At 35.9% G+C, this 21,863-nt stretch overlaps 1 protein-coding gene and 1 long non-coding RNA gene across 8 annotated transcripts; both read right to left on the reverse strand.

The window, feature by feature from the left end:
- Positions 1 to 648: 648 nt before the first annotated feature.
- LOC138124254 (uncharacterized) lies at positions 649 to 17,782 on the reverse strand. Of its 6 annotated transcripts, XR_011157076.1 has the most exons (9): positions 17,585 to 17,782; positions 15,488 to 15,724; positions 14,795 to 14,920; positions 9,988 to 10,060; positions 9,159 to 9,934; positions 5,500 to 5,759; positions 5,065 to 5,447; positions 1,385 to 2,237; positions 653 to 793 (listed from the first exon to the last, which is right to left on the reverse strand). It is a non-coding gene; the product is annotated as an uncharacterized lncRNA (long non-coding RNA). The 6 variants fall into 6 exon arrangements; XR_011157078.1 differs by lacking the exons at positions 9,159 to 9,934; positions 9,988 to 10,060; positions 14,795 to 14,920; positions 15,488 to 15,724; positions 17,585 to 17,782 and adding exons at positions 6,820 to 7,208; positions 7,272 to 7,388; positions 7,582 to 7,622 and having other exon boundaries at positions 5,500 to 6,537; XR_011157079.1 differs by lacking the exons at positions 9,159 to 9,934; positions 9,988 to 10,060; positions 14,795 to 14,920; positions 15,488 to 15,724; positions 17,585 to 17,782 and adding exons at positions 6,820 to 7,208; positions 7,272 to 7,543 and having other exon boundaries at positions 649 to 787; positions 5,500 to 6,537.
- A 611-nt stretch (positions 17,783 to 18,393) lies between these two features.
- On the reverse strand, positions 18,394 to 21,793 carry LOC138124252 (uncharacterized). Of its 2 annotated transcripts, XM_069039245.1 has the most exons (4): positions 20,786 to 21,793; positions 20,647 to 20,729; positions 20,388 to 20,595; positions 18,394 to 19,210 (listed from the first exon to the last, which is right to left on the reverse strand). In XM_069039245.1, the coding sequence occupies exons 1-4, from the start codon at positions 20,856 to 20,858 to the stop codon at positions 18,477 to 18,479; spliced, it is 1,098 nt and encodes a 365-aa protein (XP_068895346.1). In that variant the 5' UTR covers positions 20,859 to 21,793; the 3' UTR covers positions 18,394 to 18,476. The 2 variants fall into 2 exon arrangements, 1 of the variants encoding a protein (XP_068895346.1); XR_011157064.1 differs by lacking the exons at positions 20,388 to 20,595; positions 20,647 to 20,729; positions 20,786 to 21,793 and adding an exon at positions 19,507 to 19,647.
- Between the last annotated feature and the right edge of the window lie 70 nt (positions 21,794 to 21,863).

Here is a 21,863-nt window from a genome sequence, read left to right on the forward strand (position 1 = left end):
TTGTTGACTGTCTCAATAAAAACGGTGCACACATTGAGCTTTGCATTAAAAAATTTCGTTAATTTGCTTATTTTTTATTATTTTGTGGCCGAATTAAAATTTTGTGGTGGAATTATTAAATTTCCGGGGAAATATTTGAGATGGCGTCGAGGCAAAGACCATATATTTTCATTATACAAAAAATAGTACATAATATAGTAAAAAAGGTAAAAGTAACAGTAAAATTGTCTTAACTACATATCAGAAGCAGTAGAAGCATCGATTCCAAAGGGATTTCTTAAATCCTGCAAAAGCTGCACAGTTTTCGAACGGAATGTAATTTTTTGATCCGTATTTAAACTTCTAACCGACGGAAGTAGCGAATAAAAGAATTCCAAATCTTCGTCTTCTTGAAGTGGACTCTTCATCGCCTTGACAGCATCCGTGAATTCCACCGATGCATGTTCCATGTCAAGTGGTTTTCGTTTCTTCGCATGTACACTATTAATTGGAGAGGGATTGCCTAGTTCTTCTTCTGTCTTGACTTCACTTACATAATCTGCTCGATCATGACTTCTTTCGTTTAGTTCTTCTTCTTTTACATCAATTTCTTCTGCTTCTGTCTTAACTTCACTTACATGATCTGGTTGATCATGATTTGTTTTGTTAACGTCATCTTCAAAACTAGCCTCAGTTGGTGGTAAGTAAACATAACTACCATCCGGTTCTGTCTTGATTCCATCTAGATAATCCAATGTATCATAGTCCGGTTCTACTTTGATTTTAACTACGTTATCTGTTCGATCATCTGAAACTGAAACGATATTTTATATTTTAGCAACATTGTCGTACTACAGTTTGAAACAAGTTTTTAATTGTTGTGTCAGACATCTCGCTACTTTGAAAAATCAGCAGTGCAACTTAAAAAATATACAAACTGATTCACAAAACTGTCCGACCCTAACCAATTTTAAATGCAGCCAGTTATACGTTATTCAGTAATAACTTGATACCTTTATTTACTATGAAATCTGAACACTCCTGGCATTATTGACAAATCTTTTTTGTATAATTCTGAAATATTTTTTGTTAATAAAATGTGTTCCAATGACGAAAGGGTCGGTATGAAATTGACATATGGTGAGTGTCACTTTCTTAAATATAATATGTCATTTTAAAAATTTTATAATTGAGACTTTTGTGAGGGATGGCCATCAAACCATACAAAGGTTTTAAATTATTCATGTTTTTGAATCAAGTTATAAATGAAAAATGTATTCCTGGCTGCATTTAAATTTCGTCTTAGAATCATGGACATTTCCTAAATAAACAGTTATTACAATAGGGACATTCTGTGAGTTATGAATCGTTATTCTCCGATTATTAAATACGAGTTGTGGATTACCGTTTAATGGCCCGGGAATTTGCGTGTCATGAATCGGATCTTCAAAAGCCTTTATACTAGTTACATTAGAAAGTCGTTTTCTATCGCGATATCTTTTGCAGCGCTCCCTCGCTAATTTTCTTTGCCGTTCTAATTTATTTTGTTGATTGCTTTGTACACTAGGCTCATTCTTTCCCGAATAATCCTTTATTACAAGAGGGACGTTCATATCTGTTAATGTTTCGGGGATCTGTGAGTTATGAATCGCATCTTCAAAAGTTTTTATACTAGTTATCTGAGAAAGTCGTTTTCTAGCACGATATTTTTTGGAGCGCTCCCTCGCTGATTTTCTCCGCCGTTCTAATTTATCTTGTTCAATCTGTTCATTACTTTGTTCATTAGGTTTATTCTTTTTTCTAGCACGATATCTTTTAGAGCATTCCCTCGCTAATTTTCTCTGCCATTCTAATTTATTTTGTTGATTGCTTTGTTCATTAGGTTCATTCTTTCCTGAATAATCGTTTATTACAATAGGTATGTTCATATCTGTGGATGTTCCGGGGATCTGTGAGTTACGAATATCATGAATCGCCTGTTCAAAAGTTCTTATACCAGTTATACTAGAAAGTCGTTTTCTATAATAATATTTTTTAGAGCGCTCCCTCGCTAATTTTCTCTTCCGTTCTAATTTATTTTGTAAAATTTGTTGTTTGATTTGTTCATTAGGTTCATTCTGCGAGAGTAACTTCTGTCGCTGAGCTTCTTCTCGCTTTTTTTTACGGTGTCTCTTCAAGCACTCATTAGCTAATCTTCTTTTTCGTTTTAATTCATCCTCGATCTGATTATTTTGTTGATCCATCCTCAATTTTACAATCTGAAACAGGCAATAGCCAAATATTTATATAAAAAATTGCTATTCATAAAAAATAACAACCACAGTCCATTTTTAATCATAGTCCGATGAGCTTAGTCCGAATCAAGAAATCGACGTGACCTGCACCTGCTTTTGACATTTGAGAGCAATGAATGGTGCACTACCAATATTTGAAAATTTATGTTGGCAACTTGAGACAGATGTCATTACAAATTTAAATTTTTGCGATTTGGATTTGTCTTCTTTCGTGCTTTCTTAGTTTCTCTTTCTCTCTCTCTTTAATAAACGTCTAACTCACGTATCACTCAAAGCGAGGTGCATTGTGGGACGGGCTTAATATCAGATGTTCGTTTATATTTATCCTTAAAGTTGGCGTTGAAGAGTCGATTGTGAACGCACCACTCGTCATTCGTCAGTCTGCAGAGTAAAAACACAAGCAACACTAAAAGTAAAGTTAGATTTAAACAGCTGATCCGTGATCTTTAATCCGTGGTGCGTTCACAATCGACTCTTCAACGCCTACTTTGAAGATAAATTTAAATGAACACCCGATACAATACGTACAAAAGTTCAATAAATAGCTTGTTTCACAATATGTTGAAAAGAGATAGCAACAACATAACAGTTGTTCTGCTTATTAGTTGATCCATCGGACTATAATTAAATGAATTATACAGGGTCATTTTAAATTATTATAGGCAGAATAAGCCACGCCCGTTACGAAATTTTTGCCGCTCTATTCAAACATAATTTTAGTGTGGCGATTTTTCATGTGAACTGTCAATGGCAATGTTGTCAATTGTCATGTGTGATAAGATTTTAAAAAAAATTATTGGATATTTATGAAAAAAATGAGTTGTTATGCAACCAATTTAACTCCTGTGTGTGAACGGTGTGTTGTTCGTAATTTTTATGTGGAGCGACAACCATAAATTATCATTTTTCATTGTTTTTTCACGCCATCATTTATAATTCATAATTACTTGGCGAAATCAGGAACAACGGGCTTGTGATAGCTAAAATTCGAAATAAAAACTTTGGATTCAACAAAATCTGACCCAAGGAAGTTATTGATCCTTTATCTGACTGTTTCTCGCTCGCTCGGTTGAACTCGGCTCCCCCGAACTAACTCGAATGAGCCTTTCAACCTTTTCTCTCGGAACCTGAGAGCGTGACGCTGTGACGAAAGATCGAATGAACTAATTCACTGCCCTGGAATAATGTCGCGGTGCGCCTAAAGAAGTTTTCGCTTCAAAAATGGACTTTATTATGATAATTTGTCTATTTTCCGCTTCACATTTTATTACACAAATTTCTCCTATAGATGAATTGTTGAAGCCAATGATTGAGAAGTATTGTAGGTACTAAATACTACATTCATCTATGAACTTACAATATTTGTCGTGTCTTCATCGATTTTATATATGGCTACTTCTGCAGCTCTGTAGGTACCGAGTTTACTTAAATTTAGCAACACAATGAAAATTTGGAAGTGGCGCACACTCACACACTCCGAAGGGACGCAAGTGACTGTTTCTCGGTCGCTTGGATCAACTCGAATGAGCCTTTCACCTTGGAGCGTGTGACGTGACGCGTAACAGTTGAAAACTGTGTCATTCGCTGCCCGGGAATAATAATGTAACGGGTGTTTTTTTAAACTTCGCGTCGAAGTAGGCGTTGAACTGTCGATTGTGAACGCATTATACAGGTTACAAATCACGGATCAGCTGTTTAAATCTTACGCTTTTACACGAGTGGTGCGATCTCAATCGACTCTCCAACGCCTACTTCGACGCCAAATTTAAAAAAACACCCTTTATTGTATACGATGCGACTAAAGAAGTTTTCACTTCAAAAATTGTTCAATTAGTGCGCAAAACTATTTCAAATGCAACGAAAATGTGGATCAGGAGGGCAGAATCAAATTCAACCGAACTTTTAATATTTGACATCTTCGTTAACATCTACTATTGGAGACAAAATACTTTGGTCGTCATTCTTCTGTCACTTCAAAAAAATTAATGTAAACCAAGCATTAACGTCAAGTCAATAGTGATGACAATTTCAAATTATTGACTTTTCTCTTGTCAAAAATATGGCACCTTTCACCATTCAAAAATTTAGAATCATCTCCCTTGTTTCTGGGGGATTGTCCATGGGCCAAATTGCCTTGTGGAAACCTTTTCAATTTTTCCTCCTAGGAATATCTCCTTCAGTTGTCCATTTTTCGGTATTTAACATTTTACAATGATGAGTTTGACAGTGACAGTGATTGACAGTAGTAAAAAATAAGGTTAACCGTCCTAATGCTTGCTTTACAACTTTATGTCAGTCAACTGACTTTGATGACCAAAGTAATTTGTCCCCAATAGTACCAATCACCATCGAGAATTTGAATTTCACGCATGCGCAGGCGCAGTGACAGTTCACACCACGTTGACAGCTGTAAGAGTAACATTCCGTTAACATTATTGTGAACACTGGACTACTAACATAACCATTGCCATCTCCACTAACATTACAACATTAACACTATTGTGACAGACCCATTATGTTGATTGTGAGCGCACCACCGGATTACATCAGCTGTTTAAATCTAACCCCACTTTTTGCGTGTTTTTAATATGCACTATGCAGTTTGAAAAATCAGTCCTTTTTAAGACGAGTGGTTCATCAACGGTTTAAATCTAACCTCACTTTTGCGTTGTTTGTGTTTTTAATCCGCAGTTTGAAAAATTAGGTAAAATTAAAAAAAAAACACCGATACATTAAGTATCAATACCCATGACCCTAGACATACAATCGTTAAAATATTTGTTATTTTTACCATCTATAGTTGGCATTCTTTTCTCTGTTATGTGAAATTCATTAACAATTGTTCTGACGGCATGCGTTTCTCCTTCAACAAGTTCATATTTTCTTCTTTGTCTCTTCTGTCTTAGTGTTGAAAATGAAGTGGATGCACCAGATGCCACATTTCTGGCTTCTTTAGTGATGGATGTGTACATTTGTTTAGATATTCCAGTAGCAACCATGATTCGCTCTCTAAAATTTTTCATGGGTATTAAGGGCTCATTGAGGCGCCTAAAATGTTCGGCTTCTTTCTTCATGAAATCTATGACATTCGCCACAATCTCACGAGCTTGGCTATGCAGCATTAAACCTTGTTTGCCGAAAGTAGAAGGTGTAGGTGCTTCCAGATTATTCATTCTGTAAATCGTATTTTAGCGAAAGAATTAAAAATTGTTTTTTTTTTACAAACCTAAACACAAAGTTATTAAACTACAACAAATCACTTAAATTACTCGAAAACTGGAGACTGACTCGTTCACCGGTCACATCACAACAATAATCAGCTGATTTTTAATCTTTTGAACACCCCTATTTTACGAAAGATGGACTCGTCCGACTTCGTCTACGCGCACCCCCTCCAAATGTCATATCATATTGCAAATGCATCTCTAAGTTATCGCAACATAAGGGCTATTTCTCTTTAAGGTTAATCTAATGAGCTTTTTGTACCTGCCTACAAACCAGCGGTATTCAAAATGGAAGTAAGAATAGCGGTCAGAAATAAATAAGTATATTGTATTGTAGTATTGTAGGAACAGTAAAATTGCGCAGTTTTCAAACGGAATATACATTTTTGAGCCGTATTTAAACTTCTAACCGATGGAAGTAGCGAATTAAAGAATGCCAAATCTTCGTCTTCTTGACTCTTCGTCGCATTGACAGCATTTGTGAAATCCATCGATAAATTTTCAATGTCAAGTCTTCTTCGTTTCTTCGCATGTACCTACACTATTAATTGGAGAGGGACTGCATAGTTCTTCTTCTATATCAATACCATCTGGTTCAATCTTTACTTCACTTACATAATCTGCTCGATTATGATTTGTTTCGCTTAGTTCTTCTTCTTTTACATCAATTTCTTCTGTCTTGACTTCACTTGCATGATCTGGTTGATCATGACTTGTTTTGTTAACGTTATCTTCAAAACTAGCCTGAGTTGGTGGTAAGTAAACACAACTACCATCCGGTTCTGTCTTGATTTCATCTACATAATCCAATGTATCATAGTCCGGTTCTGCTTTGAATTTAACTACGTTATCTATTCGATCATCTTCAAAATTACCTTCAGCAGTTATCAATTCTTTGCTCTTGTTTACAAAGCTTTGCTCCTTTTCGTAGTTGTAAGGTCTGATTTTCTCGAAACCAGATTCGGCGTGTTGTGCTTGTTCCCTCAAACTCCGCACATAATTGTCCCGGATAGCGCTCCACCCTGACGTCGTATCTTGTACTGAAACGATATTTTATATTTTAGCAACATTGTCGTAGGTACTACAGTTTGAAACAAGTTTTTTTTAATATGCAGTTTGAAAAATCTGTCCTTTTTAAGACGAGTGGTTCGTCAGCGGTTTAAATCTAACCTCACTTTTTGCGTTGTTAGTGTTTTTAATATGCATCTTGAAAAATTAGGTGAAATTTAAAAAAACACCCGATACATTGAAGTATCAATACCCATGACCCCAGACATAAACCCTGTGACCAATACAATCGTTAAAATATTTGTTATTCTTACCATTTATAGTTGGCATTCTTTTCTCTGTTATGTGAAATTCATTAACAATTGTTCTGATGGCATGCTTTTCCCCTTCAACAAGTTCATATTTTTTTCTTTGTCTCTTCTTTATTAGTGCTGAAAATGAAGTGGATGCATCGAATGCCACATTTGTAGATTCTTTACTGATGGATGTGTACATTCGTTTAGTTATTCCAGTAGCAACCATGATTCGCTCTCTAAAATTTTTCAAGGGTATTAAGGGCTCATTGCGACGCCTAAAATGTTCCGCTTCTTTCTTCATGAAATCTACAACATTAGCCACAATTTCACGAGCTTGACTGTGCAGGATTAGACGTTTGCCGAAAGTAGGTGTACTACAAGAAGTAGATGCTTCCTGATTATTCATTCTATAAATCGTATTTTAGCGAAAGACACTAATGTCAATTAACAATTGTAATTTTTTTACAAACCTAATCACAAAGTTATTGAACTTCACTTAAATCACTCAAAAAACAGCTAAATGGAGATTTTTTACCGGTCAGAACAAAAATCACCTGATCACAAACAGCTGCAGTGGAACTATGTAACTTGATAGAAAGAAAATTTCTTTGCGTTTCTTTCAACGGGGTCATTATAAATGATTGTACCATCGTGGGTGCCTCTACGCTATGCTTTAGGTGCGCCGCTACGCCCACTAGTTGTTATACGGGGTCATTATAAATGTTTGTAACAACTAGTGGGCGTAGCGGCGCACCTAAAGCATAGCGCACAGCCACCTACGATGGTACAATAATTTATAATAACCCCGTACAGTGGCGAGCACGGAATTTCGCACACATCGGACATTTCACTGACATAATTTTATTAAAATGAGATACTGGCGGCAGTTTCGTGACAGTTTAGGTGAAACATCAGTCATGATCACATATATCATGATTGATTATAATGACAATAAAGCTTAGACTAGATAGTTTTTTTTAATGACATACAAATTGGTGTGCGAAATTCCGTGCTCCCCACTGTACTTTGTCCAGCGAGAGATTGGGAGATTTTAAATTGTATTAAATTAACCCAATACTACAAAATGCACTAGAATATATTAATTAGAGCATAATTTCAGGGCAAAAATGATACTGCTTGAAGGATTTATTTCAAATTGTACTTGTGCTAGGTACAGTCACGCCCACGGAATTTCGTCAGTCGTTGTCATTCAACTGACATGAGCTCTAAACCAGGTTTTATATATTTCTAACCTCACCTTGGATTTTTGACATGGATTTCTGTCACAAAAATTTTGAATGTCAGTCATAATGACAATAAAGCTTAGACTACACAAGTTTTTTCGAATTGACAGTAAAATAACTGACGAAATTCCGTGGCCGGAACTGTACTACTTCCTCTACGTAGAATTTAGTGGTTTTTATGTCAACCAATCTCTCGCTGGACAAACTTTACAAACATTTATAATGACCCGGTATTTGCCGCAAAGCCGCAAACCAACCATGTAACACCAGTCGTGAGAATTCGGCTCAACCGATGGTGAAAACGAACGCATAGAAATAGCACGAGCGTTTCAACGCGACTCTGGCGGGTAGCCTAATTAAAGAGTAGAACACAAAATCACCGAAGCGGCTGTTTCGCTTTACTTTGTGTTCAGTAATACGGCAGAGTTCGCATTTTACTACAGCCGCCTCGTGAATAAGAAACCGAACATCTGGTACCTAATCCGAATACCTATCCTGTATCCTAAAATAGATCTTAACGCTCTGATCACTATAATTGTTTTTGCTTCAAACGTAGGTAGCAGATACAAAAAGCTCATAAGAATAAATCTTAAAGAGAAATAGCCCTTATGTTACGATAACTTAGAGATCCATTTGCAATACGATATTACACATTGGACAAACAACAGTGGGCCGTATCACAATTATTAAATTTAATCATGACTAATTACGATGGTGACGCATTCATCTCTTTCTGGTACGTTATAATTGCATAAATCCATATCGTTTTATGTTTATTTTAATCACAACTTTAATTATCGGCAACTTTAATTTGAATTTTATGATTTTATTGCTTGACCCGCTAGAGGAGTTATGAGAGAAAACGATATATGCATTCAGTTAGTGAACGACAAAGATGGACAATTGGAAAGAGGCAAAGTGCGTTACGGAGCTCTTTCTATTTCTATGCGTTCGTTTTCACCATCGGTTGTGCCGAATTTTCACGATTGGTGTTACATGGTTGGTCTTCGCGCACCCCCACCAAATGTCATATTGTATTGCAAATGCATCTCTAAATTATCGCAACATAAGGGCTATTTCTCTTTAAGAATTATTCTTATGAGCTTTTTGTACCTGCCTACAAACCTGCGGTATTCAAAATGTTCTCAAATGGAAATGGAAGTAAGAATAGCGGTCAGAAATAAATAAGTATAATTGTATTGTACCATTGTAGGAACAGTAAAATTGCTTTGACTACATATTAAAATCAATACCTATGAGAAGAAATTTCTTATATCCTGCAAAAGCTGCACAGTTTTCAAACGGAATTTAAATTTTTGATCCGTATTTAAACTTCTAACCGATGGAAGTAGCGAATTAAAGAATGCCGAATCTTCGTCTTCTTGAAGTGGACTCTTCATCGCATTGACAGCATCCGTGAAATCCATCGATGAATCTTCAATGTCAAGTCTTCTTCGTTTCCTCGCATGTACACTATTAATTGGAGAAGGATTGCCTAGTTCTTCTATATCAATATCATCTGGTTCTGTCTTGACTTCACTTACATAATCTGCGCGATCATGTCTTGTTTCGATTAGTTCTTCTTTTATATCAATTTCATCTACTTCTGTCTTGACTTCACTTACATAATCTGCGCCATCATGTCTTGTTTCCTTTAGTTCTTCTTCTTTTATTTCAATTTCATCTACTTCTGTCTTGACTTCATTTACATAATCCAATAGATCATGCCCCAATTCGTTGCTATTATCTTCAGAAGTACCCTCTCTACTCCGCAAGTGTACATCAGTATCGTCTGCTTCTGTTTTGACTTCAATTACGCTATCTGTTTGACCATCGGTGTTATCTTCTAAATTAACCTCAGCAGTCGGCAAATTACCAACTCTTGTATTCTAAAATAAACAAACACAATGTTTTACATGTATTACTCTATAACAGATATTACCTTATTTATTTCTACATTGCCTGCAGGTGATGACCCTTCACAAGATGCTTGGTTTTTTCGTTTACATTTGTTCCTAAAAATTGATTTTGACGTCACAGCATATAATAAAAAAAAAAAACGAACTCATAGAACGAACTAAATTATCTACGACATCTTTAGCGACAAGCCATAAACCATTGTAAGAGGCAATCGGCTTATTTAAAAATGAGTTCCCAAATATCATTTCTTACTGTACTATATTTGTTACTCCTATTCAGGAACTTCTTAAATAAAGATGGACTGCTAATCTCATGTAGTGAAACCTAACCCCCCCACAAGGGTCCGCCATGATAGCCGCAACCATGGCGCGCTTTTTGAATTTAAATTTTTTTGCTAGATGGCCATTAAATGCCAGCGTACTTTATTAGACTTTTATCAGGTAGATTATGGCTTTGCTACATTTGTAACTTGCAAAAACGACACAACTATCTATAAAGCTGTCTAATGATTGTTGTAAGTAAGTACGTGTTACTTGTACGTTTATTAAATAAATAGCTTTTACCCGCGGCTTCGCCCGCAAATTTCAGTGTTTTTAAATTATTTTTGTACTTTCATTCACTGTGCTAAACGCAGTAATTTCAATATGAAGTTTGTCTTTTTTACGAAGAACAGCTAAAACTTTACTGTAGACTATTTTTTTGAACTTCTTACTAAATCACAAATTTATGTGAGAGTGTAGGCTTGGAGAAGTTTACAGCACCAAAAAGATACATAATTACATTTAGTAGGTATATACAACGTGTCTCAGAAATAAGTACATTAATTTTAACCAGTGACAGTTCTCGTCAAGAACAACAAAATTTTTATGGATTATTTTTTCGAAATATAATTTTCATTTCAGTATTGTACCGAAGGATGTCATCTGAAAACAGGAGTTATACCTTCTGATGTTTTGGAGAAAGGGCTTTGACTCCTTCCTTCCTAACATGTACGAAAGAAGTGGTTCTGGCGGAGGATTCAAAGTGTCCAATTTAACTTTCCCAGGCGGTTCAGTCCTAAATTTTTTCGCTCGGCAGAATTCACACACTTTATCCATTTTACTTCTTGTAACTTTCGGGTGTGACCCATAGTCATACTGGAACGCTACTCGTTGACGCCGTTGCTCGGCACCCCTTGCCCTTGACTGTGCTTGTCGAATCTGTTTTCGGCCCAGACCCTCCTCGTGTTCGTGTGGTGTTTCACCAGCCCAGGGCTGCGATTCTCGAATGCACTCGTAAACGAGCGAATAGAATATAATGCGTGTAAGAATCTATCTTTCTTATTCTCGAATTGCATCTCATTCGAATCGTAACTGACTGCGTATGCGAAATCTTATGTATCTGTCACAATAGTGTTAATGGTAATGTTAATGTTAGTGTTAGCCAGAATGTTAATCTTCAGAACATTGGTGAAACGTTCAACCGTTCACAATAATGGTGATGGTGATGTTAATGTTAGAAACGATGTTAAGAGATCCAGAAAATGTCTGGTTCTTTAACATCTTCGTTAACATCTACCAATCACCATCGAGAATTTCAGACACGCGCAGGCGCAGCGACAGTTCACACCACGTTGACAGCTGTAACATTATTGTTAACATGTTAGTGTTAACATTATTGTGAACACTGGACTACTAACATCACCATTGCCATCTCCACTAACATTATAACATTACCACTAACATTAACACTATTGTGACAGACCCGTTACTTCAGTGGCGAAGTGTGACAACGATGCAAAATGTCCAGTGTTGTTAACATAATACACAAAAAGGAACTGTTATAAAATAATACTCCCTAATTTCAAAAATCGAAGTGTGATTCCGCGCACCTGATATGACGGAAAAAGAAATAGCAACTTGTATCACTTTTCACTTTCCAGTTATTCACAAAAAAAATGTGGTGGAAAGTAAAAAAAAAGTGCTTAAGTTTTTAAATGATGCATCGATTCATCGAATCGGTCATTTCGAAATTAATCGATTCATTGAATCGATCTTTTTATACAAATTTGTCCATCACTAGCTCCAACCAGATAACACGTCACGTAAAAACCACGTAATAATCACTATAATTTTATTCATGTAATAGGTTAAGGGCCAGTTTATAGAAAGATAATTAAATATTCAATTTGATTTCAATTTCAATGTATGATTAACCCATAAATCCGAAACTTCGATTGGTTCAAACTGATCATGAGTTCAGTTAATCTCGCATTTGATTACGATTAACTTAATTTCGCTTCAATAAACTGGCTCTAGGCTAGGTAAACTAAACTAAATCGAGAAACGATTGATGAGAGTGGTTTTGTGATCGAATGCCCAGATGCTGGGTTTTAAACAATAATAAAAACGTAGTGTTTTTTAACCATTTTGGCAGAATATAGCCTAAGGGAGTCCGTTTCGGCTCAGGGACGCGAGGGTCGCGGGTTCGATTCCGACCCAGGGCGAAATTTAAAAAAATTAAAAAAAAGGCTATATTCTGTCTCGTGATTCGGAAGTCACGTTAAGCCATTGGTCCCGGTCTACTGAGTTGGTCATCATGCCCCTCATAGATTTGTAAACCAGTCCTAGACTGTGTAACAACATTTTTCCTTTTTTGTTTTTTAAAATCGGACAATAAATAACGGAGCTACGGTTTGCGGCATTTTTTAGGAAACAACATGTAAATGATTTCTGGCTTAATTAAAATAACTCTAACCGCATTATTAATTCTGCCTAATCGGACTAAAATGCCCTTTATTAAACGTCTATTTTACTTTTTAACGGCCTGACCTGAACATGTCAAAAATGACCAAAAATTTGATTTTATATGTTTATCCAACATTCAATAGTAATATTGTGTTTTACTAGTTAGTTTTAATTAAGTAAACTGGGCTATAACTAGTCTGTTGTTATAACCCACGTTGCCATTTGCACCGTGGGTTATAACATACATAACCCACGTTGCCATTAGCACCGTGGGTTATTAACGTCCATAACCCATCGGGAGCAGAATTTCATCAATAATGTCATTATCTAAAAATTTTGGAATATTGAATAAAACGTTGTATGGCATACGTGGGTTATTAAGTACTACCCACTCGAGGTAATAACCTACTCGGGCAAGCCCTCGTAGGTTACAAATACCTCTCGTGGGTAATATCTTAAATAACCCACTTATACCATAAATAACTATTATTCCCACGATTTTTTCCCAATATTCGAAATCTGGGAAGTTGTTCCTAAAAGTGGTTGAAGCGAATTACATCTGTGTTTTACACAGTAACAACAATAATGTTCACTTGTTCAAACTTTTATTAGATACACCTATTTAAGGTTAGAAGTTATCTCTGAGGTTAGGTTAGAAATTAGAATTGAACTTGCACACCGCACGCAATTAATTACTTGCGAGTGATAGTGGACCACTCGCATCGCAACGTTCCGTTCGCAGATTTTGGTGTACCCAAACGAAAATGTAGTTCGAGAATATACCAATTCTGGCAAATCACTCGCATTTGACCACTTTGCGCATATGAATAGCCCTCGCATTTATTCGAGAATCGCAGCCCTGACCTTTGCCTGCCGTACTCGTTGTTGTTCCAGACGCTTCTCGTATTCGTGTGGTGTTTCACCAGCCCTGACCGTGGCCTGCCATACTCGTTGTTGTTCACGCCGAGACTCACGCTGTTCGGATGTTTCAGCAGCTCGCAATAGCTTTGCTCGCCGAGCTTGTGGATTAATTTGGCCAATATTTGGTCGCTTTTTCGGTGGCATTTCGGTAAAATGCCAAAACTGCGCCTGGTGAAGTTAGCGTTTCGATTGTTTATCAACTTCCGTCAGTTAAGACTTGAATATGTTACCTACGTAGAGGTATTTTCATATTTAGTGGCGGAAACAAAAGACTGAGAAATGTCACAAAATTGTATTGTCAGTGTCAAATTTCTCATAAACGTCTACGTAAATTTAAATTTTCGCTAAATAGATTGAAAAAATACATTCTCAGGAAACCAATTTTTTTCAGTGGTTCAAAAGGAAAAGTTATTCTCATATAATCAAACGTATTACAAATTATGTCTCTAGTTCGACGATGAATAACTTTCTTATTGCCAATTTGCTGCATTTCTGTCGAAATCACGAACGTCTTTGAGAAATTTGACACTGACAATATAAATTTGTGACATTTCTCAGTCTTTTGATTCTGCCATCAAATATGAAAATATCTCTATAATCCATTCATTTTTGTAATGACCAACTAAAGTTACTAAATTTAGTAACTTTTGTCTTGTGAACACATCTTTTTACCGCGAATTTGGGCTTTTAAAAAGTTAGGTTATGGGTCACATCATTTGTCCTGTCAAAAATTCACAAGAATCGCGGCTATCATGGCGGACCGATGTGGGGGTCATTTTATAACCACAGCGTCTACGGCATTAGCAGTCCATCTTTATTTAAAAAGTTCCTGAGATATGTTTATAAACGAGTTGCATTCTATACTTTTTCTACGACCAAATAAACAAAGGAAATAAAACAAGTAATTTCTTTATTAAACGTTAATTTAAACATAAAATTCGAAACTGATAAACGTCAATTGACAAGTGACAACTAACTTGATTTTGAGTGTCACATGATTTTTGCAATTAAAATGGCAGGAGCTAACTTTAGTCCGTGACTAAAAAACCCGTTGCTAACATCACCTCGTGACTGAAGCGCAGTCACAGCTTGTCAAAGTGTATCACTTGGCGTCATGGAAACATATGCGATAAATGGCATTTTAAACATGAGAGTAGAAAAACAATATTAAATCATATTTACCTTTTCGTTTTTGCATTTGAGCTTATAGTAGTAGCTGATGCATCTGCTTGACGTAATTTTATACGCTCTCGGTACTCTTTGCTTCGTTGAGTAGATGTTTTAGGCTCTTTTTTATTTCTACTTATACTGAAACAGATGACAATGTGTTTAATGGAAAATGTGATTTTCATAACTCACACATAACAAGAGAGAGAGTGGAGAAAGCATGTGGTTTAGAAAAGAAATTTAGAGTATCGCTTATCGCATGAAATGATGCTAATAAAAACAATTTTCAATTACAGTCAAATGCAAAAAAAAGTAGACAAGAAGTTTTCGGCTGCTTGGTCCAGTTTTTCGATTTTGGTTGGTAGCTGACAATTACTGTATTCTTGGTTGCCTATCCGAATACAAAAAAGTGAGAAGTTTTCGGTATTAGAAAAACCACATTTATATCGAGCGATCAAATTAATTTGTAATCGAGTCATCCATGGATTTGAATCCGTATGTCTGTCGCGATTGATATGTCGAGATCTAACTTGTGTTTCGCGCTGTGATTATTGGAGCGTGGAGTTCAAGTATCGACATACGATTTCGGATTCATTGATAACTCGATTACAAATTAATTTGATCGCTCTTTAAAATAACATTTTGAGGAAAAACAATTACAGGAAACTGTTTTTGTGTACTTTTTTTTGCATTCGACTGTATATTTACCTTGGAACTTCATGAACACTTGGCACAACCCTTATTCGATTGTAAGTACTAAATGCATCACTTGATTCATCAGTACTACGTGACATAGCCATAATTAGCTCTCCGTACCTTCTGCGACGTGGAACGTTTGAACTTCCAGTAATAGCTGATCGCTCTGCTTGTCTTAATTTTTTACGCTCTCGGTACTCTTTGTTTCGTTGAGAAGCCGTTTTAGGCTGTTTTCTATCTGTACTTATACTGAAATAGAAGACAGTTTGTACAAAATTTTAAATGAAGGACAAGGACAAGGTTTATGGGAAACTCTAGCATCCATGACATATCCGCAATTATTGTTAATTTGCCTGAAGATTCCGATTCGGAATTAGAAAACAGCGACGGTGACGAGGATGGGTAGAAAATGCAAAATTATTTCATTGTTCAACTGCTTTTTCGTATCTATTTGTTTAGTGTACCTTTGCCCAGTTTTTTTTCAAAATAATTAATAGTTACTTAATAAATTAGTTTGTTAATGAAGGCGATTAATCGAAACTGTTTAAAGCACGAACGAGTGTAGCGAGTGAGTGCCTTTAATAGTTGAGATTATTAATCGCCCATTAACAAACGAGTTGATTACAAAATTTTTTCGTTGACGCAAACATTTTTTTTGTGACAAAATTTCAAATTGAAGCCAAATCAAAATCAATTTCGTCTTTTTCGATAAAGATGAGACCTTATAAAATACCTTCATCCTTTTTTTGTCCTCAGGGTAGGCCATTTTTAAATTTTTCAACACTTTCTATTCACTTTTTCACAAAGAGTGTCAGAAGACGTCAACTCCATTCACATTCAATTTCACGTAAAAATCACGGTTGCTAAGAAAACCTAGTTACCTTTGAAAAATATGACATGCGAATTATAACCAAAAAGGTCGGCTTTTGAAAAAGTGAATTCGTAATTGTGCAGTTATGGAGCTATAAAATATAGAAAACCCTGCTGCACTATCTGCTGCAGTGTTGGTAAGTGCAAACAATGCATATTCGAAGTTGTTTATACATCAAAATTTCATCAAAACGTCAAAATCGGAAAAATCGTTGATTAATGAAAAATAGTGTATTAATGAGGTCCATTAATACACTATGTTTTAGACAAAATAATTCATTAATATTGAAATTAACAAGCGGTCAGCGGAAAATAAATTTAATTTCACTACACTTTCATTGAGACCAGTTTTGACACAACAAATAACGTGACCCATAACCTAACTTTTTAAAAGCCCAAATTCCCGGTAAAAAGATGTGTTCACAAGACAAAAGTTACTAAATTTAGTAATTCTAGTTCATGACAAAAATGAATTGATTATAATAAAAAATAATAAATTATACAGGCTGATCAAAAATGACTGTTTGAGTTGACAGTGCTGATTTTTACTTTTAAATTTAACTTCCGGCTTTTGACGACTTCACACTGACACCCCCATGCGTCATTTGATATTCAAATTCAAAGTAAAACGCTGGAAATTTCAAATTAATTTTTTTAACACGTTGCAACACAACATTATTATTGGAATGGCTTATTTTCGAAACCAATTACCCACTGTTGGCAGTTTGCTGTTTGTTACTTGTTGTTCTGTATTTCACGTTGTTTCTTTGGGTAATGGTTGATTTTACCTACTTGTGGAATTTTCGGGTTTTTTCTGGCTAGACAGTCTCAGGGCGTCCTCCTACATCGCTTCCCACCACTCAAACCTTGTGCAAATGAATTTTCCTTGCCCTTAGTTATATTAGACATTGATGCGACCTTGAAAAACAAGAGAGAAAAAAGGCATTTGCACAAGGTTCGAGTGGTGGGAAACGATGTAAGAGGACTCCCTAAGGGTGTCTGGCCAGAAAAAAAGCGAAAATTCCACAAGTAAGTAAAATGAACAATTACCTTTCTTTGTACCGATGACTTTTATACATGCATAACCTACAAATTTATCGCTGGTGATTTCATGTTAAATACCTATCTATCAAAAGACGTATTCGGTTGCAGTGTTGCAAACAGCCGAATAACAAAATGTTCTTAATTGTATTGCCAACTCAAAACTCAAACAGTCCTTTATGATCACCCGGTATTTACCTTGGAATGTCATGAACTGCCACAAACTTTATTTGATTGCTAATAAAAGCATCACTTGATTGATCAATACTACGACACGATCTATACATAATTTACACTCTTTAGAATTAGATATATTTTATTTATACTTAACAATAATATAACCCTCAAATTAAATAAGCAATCGATGCGCGTGCGCTGGTATGACATCTTTCCGTCTCGTAACGGTGTCTCCTGTCTCACTTCCACCGCGCGATAGCGTCTCCGTCTACTCTCACTTCCGTCCCGGTGGATGCAATAAATAATAATTTCCAAAATCTACCGTAGGTAGGCAACCAGTAAAACTCCAGCAATAATATGCAAAAATCCATAGATCAAAAATCGGGTATGTGCTGCCATCTACTCAACATGCTTGTACTTAATATTAAATATTGTTGTTTTGTAGAAATTATTAGTGCTTGTTTTTGTTCTTTTCAGTAAATACAAGAGAATAGAGATAGTTTTTGTTCCTTTTTAATGCTAGTGAGACAGGTTTGTATCTAATAATTTGATTATACCACAATTTTCATTACAAAATATTGCAGATTCCTGTAATTTTCTGACAGTTACAAAACACAAAAATCTGCAAAACTTTTAATAAATAACTTAATAAAAAGAATTACTTGTACAAGATAAATATAAAAAATGTTGTCGTTTCTACACTGGTTAGAGTGTTATTGGACACGTAAGCAAAGCGAATTTGCATCTTCATATCAAGCGGTTAAGTAGTAAAATTTTTAAAAGGCGGAAACGCCTAGGGACGATGTTGGAGATGGCATTGAAGCAACTACTTGTTAAAGACTATACATTTTCATTATACAAAATGGTACATAACATTGTAAAAAAGATAAAAATAACAGTAAAATTGTTTTATCTACATATTTGAATCAGTATCAATAGAAGCATTGATTCTAGAGGAATTTCTTATCTCCTGCAAAAGCTGCATAGTTTTCAAACGGAACGTAAATTTTTGATCCGTATTTAAACTTCTAACCGACGGAAGTAGCGAATAAAAGAACGCCAAATCTTCGTCTTCTTGAAGTGGACTCTTCATCACCGTGACAGCATCCCTGAAATCCATCGACGCATGTTGAATGTTAAGTCTTTTTCGTTTCGTCGCATGTAAATTATTAATTGTAGAGGAATTGACTAGTTCTTCTTCTATAATATCAATGTCATCTGCTTCTGTCTTGATTTCACTTACATAATCTGCTCGATCATGACTTATTTCGGTAACGTTATTTTCAAAACTAGCCTCGGTTGGTCGTACGTAAACATTACCCTCATCCGCTTCTGTCTTGATTTCATCTACATAATCCAGTGGATCATAGCTCAGTTCATTGCTATTATCTTCAAAAGTAGCCTCGCTACTTCCTAAGTGTACATCAGCATCATTTGCATCTACGTTATCTGCTCGATCATCGGTGTTATTTTCAAAATTAACTTCAGCAGTTGGCAATTCTTTACTCTTGTTTAGAAAGCTTAACTCTTTTCCGTAGATGTAGGGTCGTATTTTCTTGACACTAGATTCGGCGTGTTGTGCCTGTTTCCGCAAGCTTCGCACGTAATTATCGCGGATAGCTCTCCACCTTGACGTCGTATCTTGTACTGAAACAATATTTTCTATTTTAGCAACATTGTCGTACCACAGTTTGAAACAAGTTTTTAATTGTTGTTTCAGACATCTCGCTACTTTGAAAAAAACAACTTAAAAATTGTTCAAAATAGTGCGCGGAACCATTTGGAATGCAACGAAAAGAGACGAATCCTGTGCATGATAAAAAAAATTTGGATCAGGAGAGCAGAATCAAATTCAAGCGAATATTGCAACCATTTATTATTTTGTTAAATTACTGGCGACATTATAAATTTTCAAATATTTATTATACTAAAATAATCCTTACAAAATAGTTTTTGCTGTGCTTCATGTTTTGTGTTGAAATCTTGCACCAAACACTGACATACTGCAACCCACGCTGTATGTTTCTTAATTTTATCCTTATACCCCTCATAGGATTTATCCCATATTACCGGTCTTTTCTCCACTTCGCTAATTAACAATCTGGCATCCACATTAACCATTTTTGTGACTAACAACGCCTAAATTGGGAGGAGATTGCAGAACGGACGCCTACAGAGGTTACGTGCGCTTGTGTGACTAACGACCGTGACCCAATACATTGCTGAACGTGCGTCAACATGTCTGACGTCCGTGTCTGTTGCGACGGACGTCTCGAATCGACAGCGCAAGAGTGCGCTTCGATTTTGTTGGTGGTGATTACCAAAAGGATTGTAAATATAAGTGTAAAAGTCAATAACCACTCTGAAGTGGTGTCAGTACTGGGCGAGCACGAAAGAAACCTGCGATTGTGAATGTGTACGTCGTACGTTCACAATTACAATTACAATATAGGCATCAATTTCGATTGAGGCGCTAAATTCAAATTTTGAATTTTAACTAGCAAACGATTGTCTGCGAATAACTGATGCATATTAAAAGGTTAAGTTTTGAAAATTCGGGATAATCAATTAATCACCTTTAACTCAGCAGCGGACTAGTAATTTGGACCAAATTTCCAATCTCGAAAACGAAAAAACTTCTATAAGAATTTTTTTTGTCTATGACTTCTTCTCATCATCACCGATTATCGGTTATTTTTTCCAAACTTATTTCAGAATCACCCTGTATAAATTAGTCCGTCTCTGGATAGGTGTTGACAGGAGTCATACTATTTTACCACTTAGGTATATCGTTGCTGTCTAATATACATAATTAAGTACATACTTTTATCAGTACAATCGGAATTTAATTCTTCAAGACCAACGCTAGTTCGCTTTTGATCTGATGCATTTTCAGTACAAGCTCCATCAGTTCCTGCTTGCTGACTATTCGTAATGTCAACGGTTGTTAGTAAATCTGGAACGGCCCCCGCGCGTAACAATCTTCGATCATCTTTTCGCTTCCTCTCAAATTGTTCCTCTGAAAAATGGACCTACACATTCGATGTTTCAAATTATTACTTACAATTAGAAAAAATACTTACTTCACAAATCATGGAACTAGGATTTATTTCGGACCTCCCAATGCATTGGAGCCAGAAATTCCTCCTGTGTGCATTTTTTTCGCCTTAGAAGGAACAGACAATGTAGTGGATTTGAGACATTCTTAGGTTATATTTTTACCGGTTGGTAACCTAAACAATCGAAATCCCTTTTCTGTCCTGTTTTTACACTGAGGCACACAGCACCCGGTCATTTTGATGTAGAAATACTAAGTAAATCGAAAACAAAGTGGAGACAACTGTCAAAGAATCAGTTGTCATCCGACATTTTGATTCCAAAGTTTTCGTCTCTCTCTAACATATGGTCCAAAGTATTGCGATACTTTCTACATCTAGTGACTTTCGTTTCCGATTTTAACGCTAATGTTTGACTAGTTGGGAAACAAACATTTCCTACCAGCCCCGGATAGATTGACTGAATTTACAATACTCCACCGACAGATGTCAGCGCAGAGGCAATTTTAAATTTCTTCTCTCTGGAACTGTTGCCCTGCGACAATAATTTGGTTGCACTTTGCACTAAGATGTAATTTTTTCATGCCCTTGCACTTATTTAGGGATTCCCTGTTAATTGTTACAAATGAAATGATTCGACTAGAATTGACATTTACGTGAAATTGATGTGGCAACATCGCATGAACGCAAAGTAAAAAGCTGTTGGGGTCATATCGTAAAAAAAATGGATAATTTGCAAGACAAAAAATATGGAAGTGGAAAAACAACTAAACTGAATGGAACAGAGTGAGAAAAGAATATATTTCGGTATTTCTAAGTTGTTAACGCGGGCGACGTTACCAAATTTCCGTCGTTGACAGTTGATCGAGGTTAGAATATGGCCGTCGACAATTTACAATAATTTTTAAATCGACACTCTTGAAATGATGTGAGGTAATTGTCACTTTAACTACTTCTGGGATTTTCGCGTTTTTTCTGGCTAGACAGCCTCAGGGCGTCCTCCTAGATCGTGTCCCACCATTCAAACTTTGTGCAAATGCCTTTTTTTTCTCTCTTGTTGTGTTTCAAGGTCGCGCCAAGTCTTAGTATAACTAAAGGGTAAGGAAAATTTTCATTTGCACAAGGTTTGACTGGTGGCACACGATGTAGGAGGACGTCCTGAGGCTGTCTAGTCAGAAAAAACGCGAAAATTCCAGAAGTAGTTAAAGTGAACAATTACCTGATGTGAAATATAATTAAATATT

The sequence above is a fragment of the Tenebrio molitor genome, chromosome 2, assembly GCF_963966145.1.
Source record: "Tenebrio molitor chromosome 2, icTenMoli1.1, whole genome shotgun sequence".
NCBI lineage: Eukaryota > Metazoa > Arthropoda > Insecta > Coleoptera > Tenebrionidae > Tenebrio > Tenebrio molitor.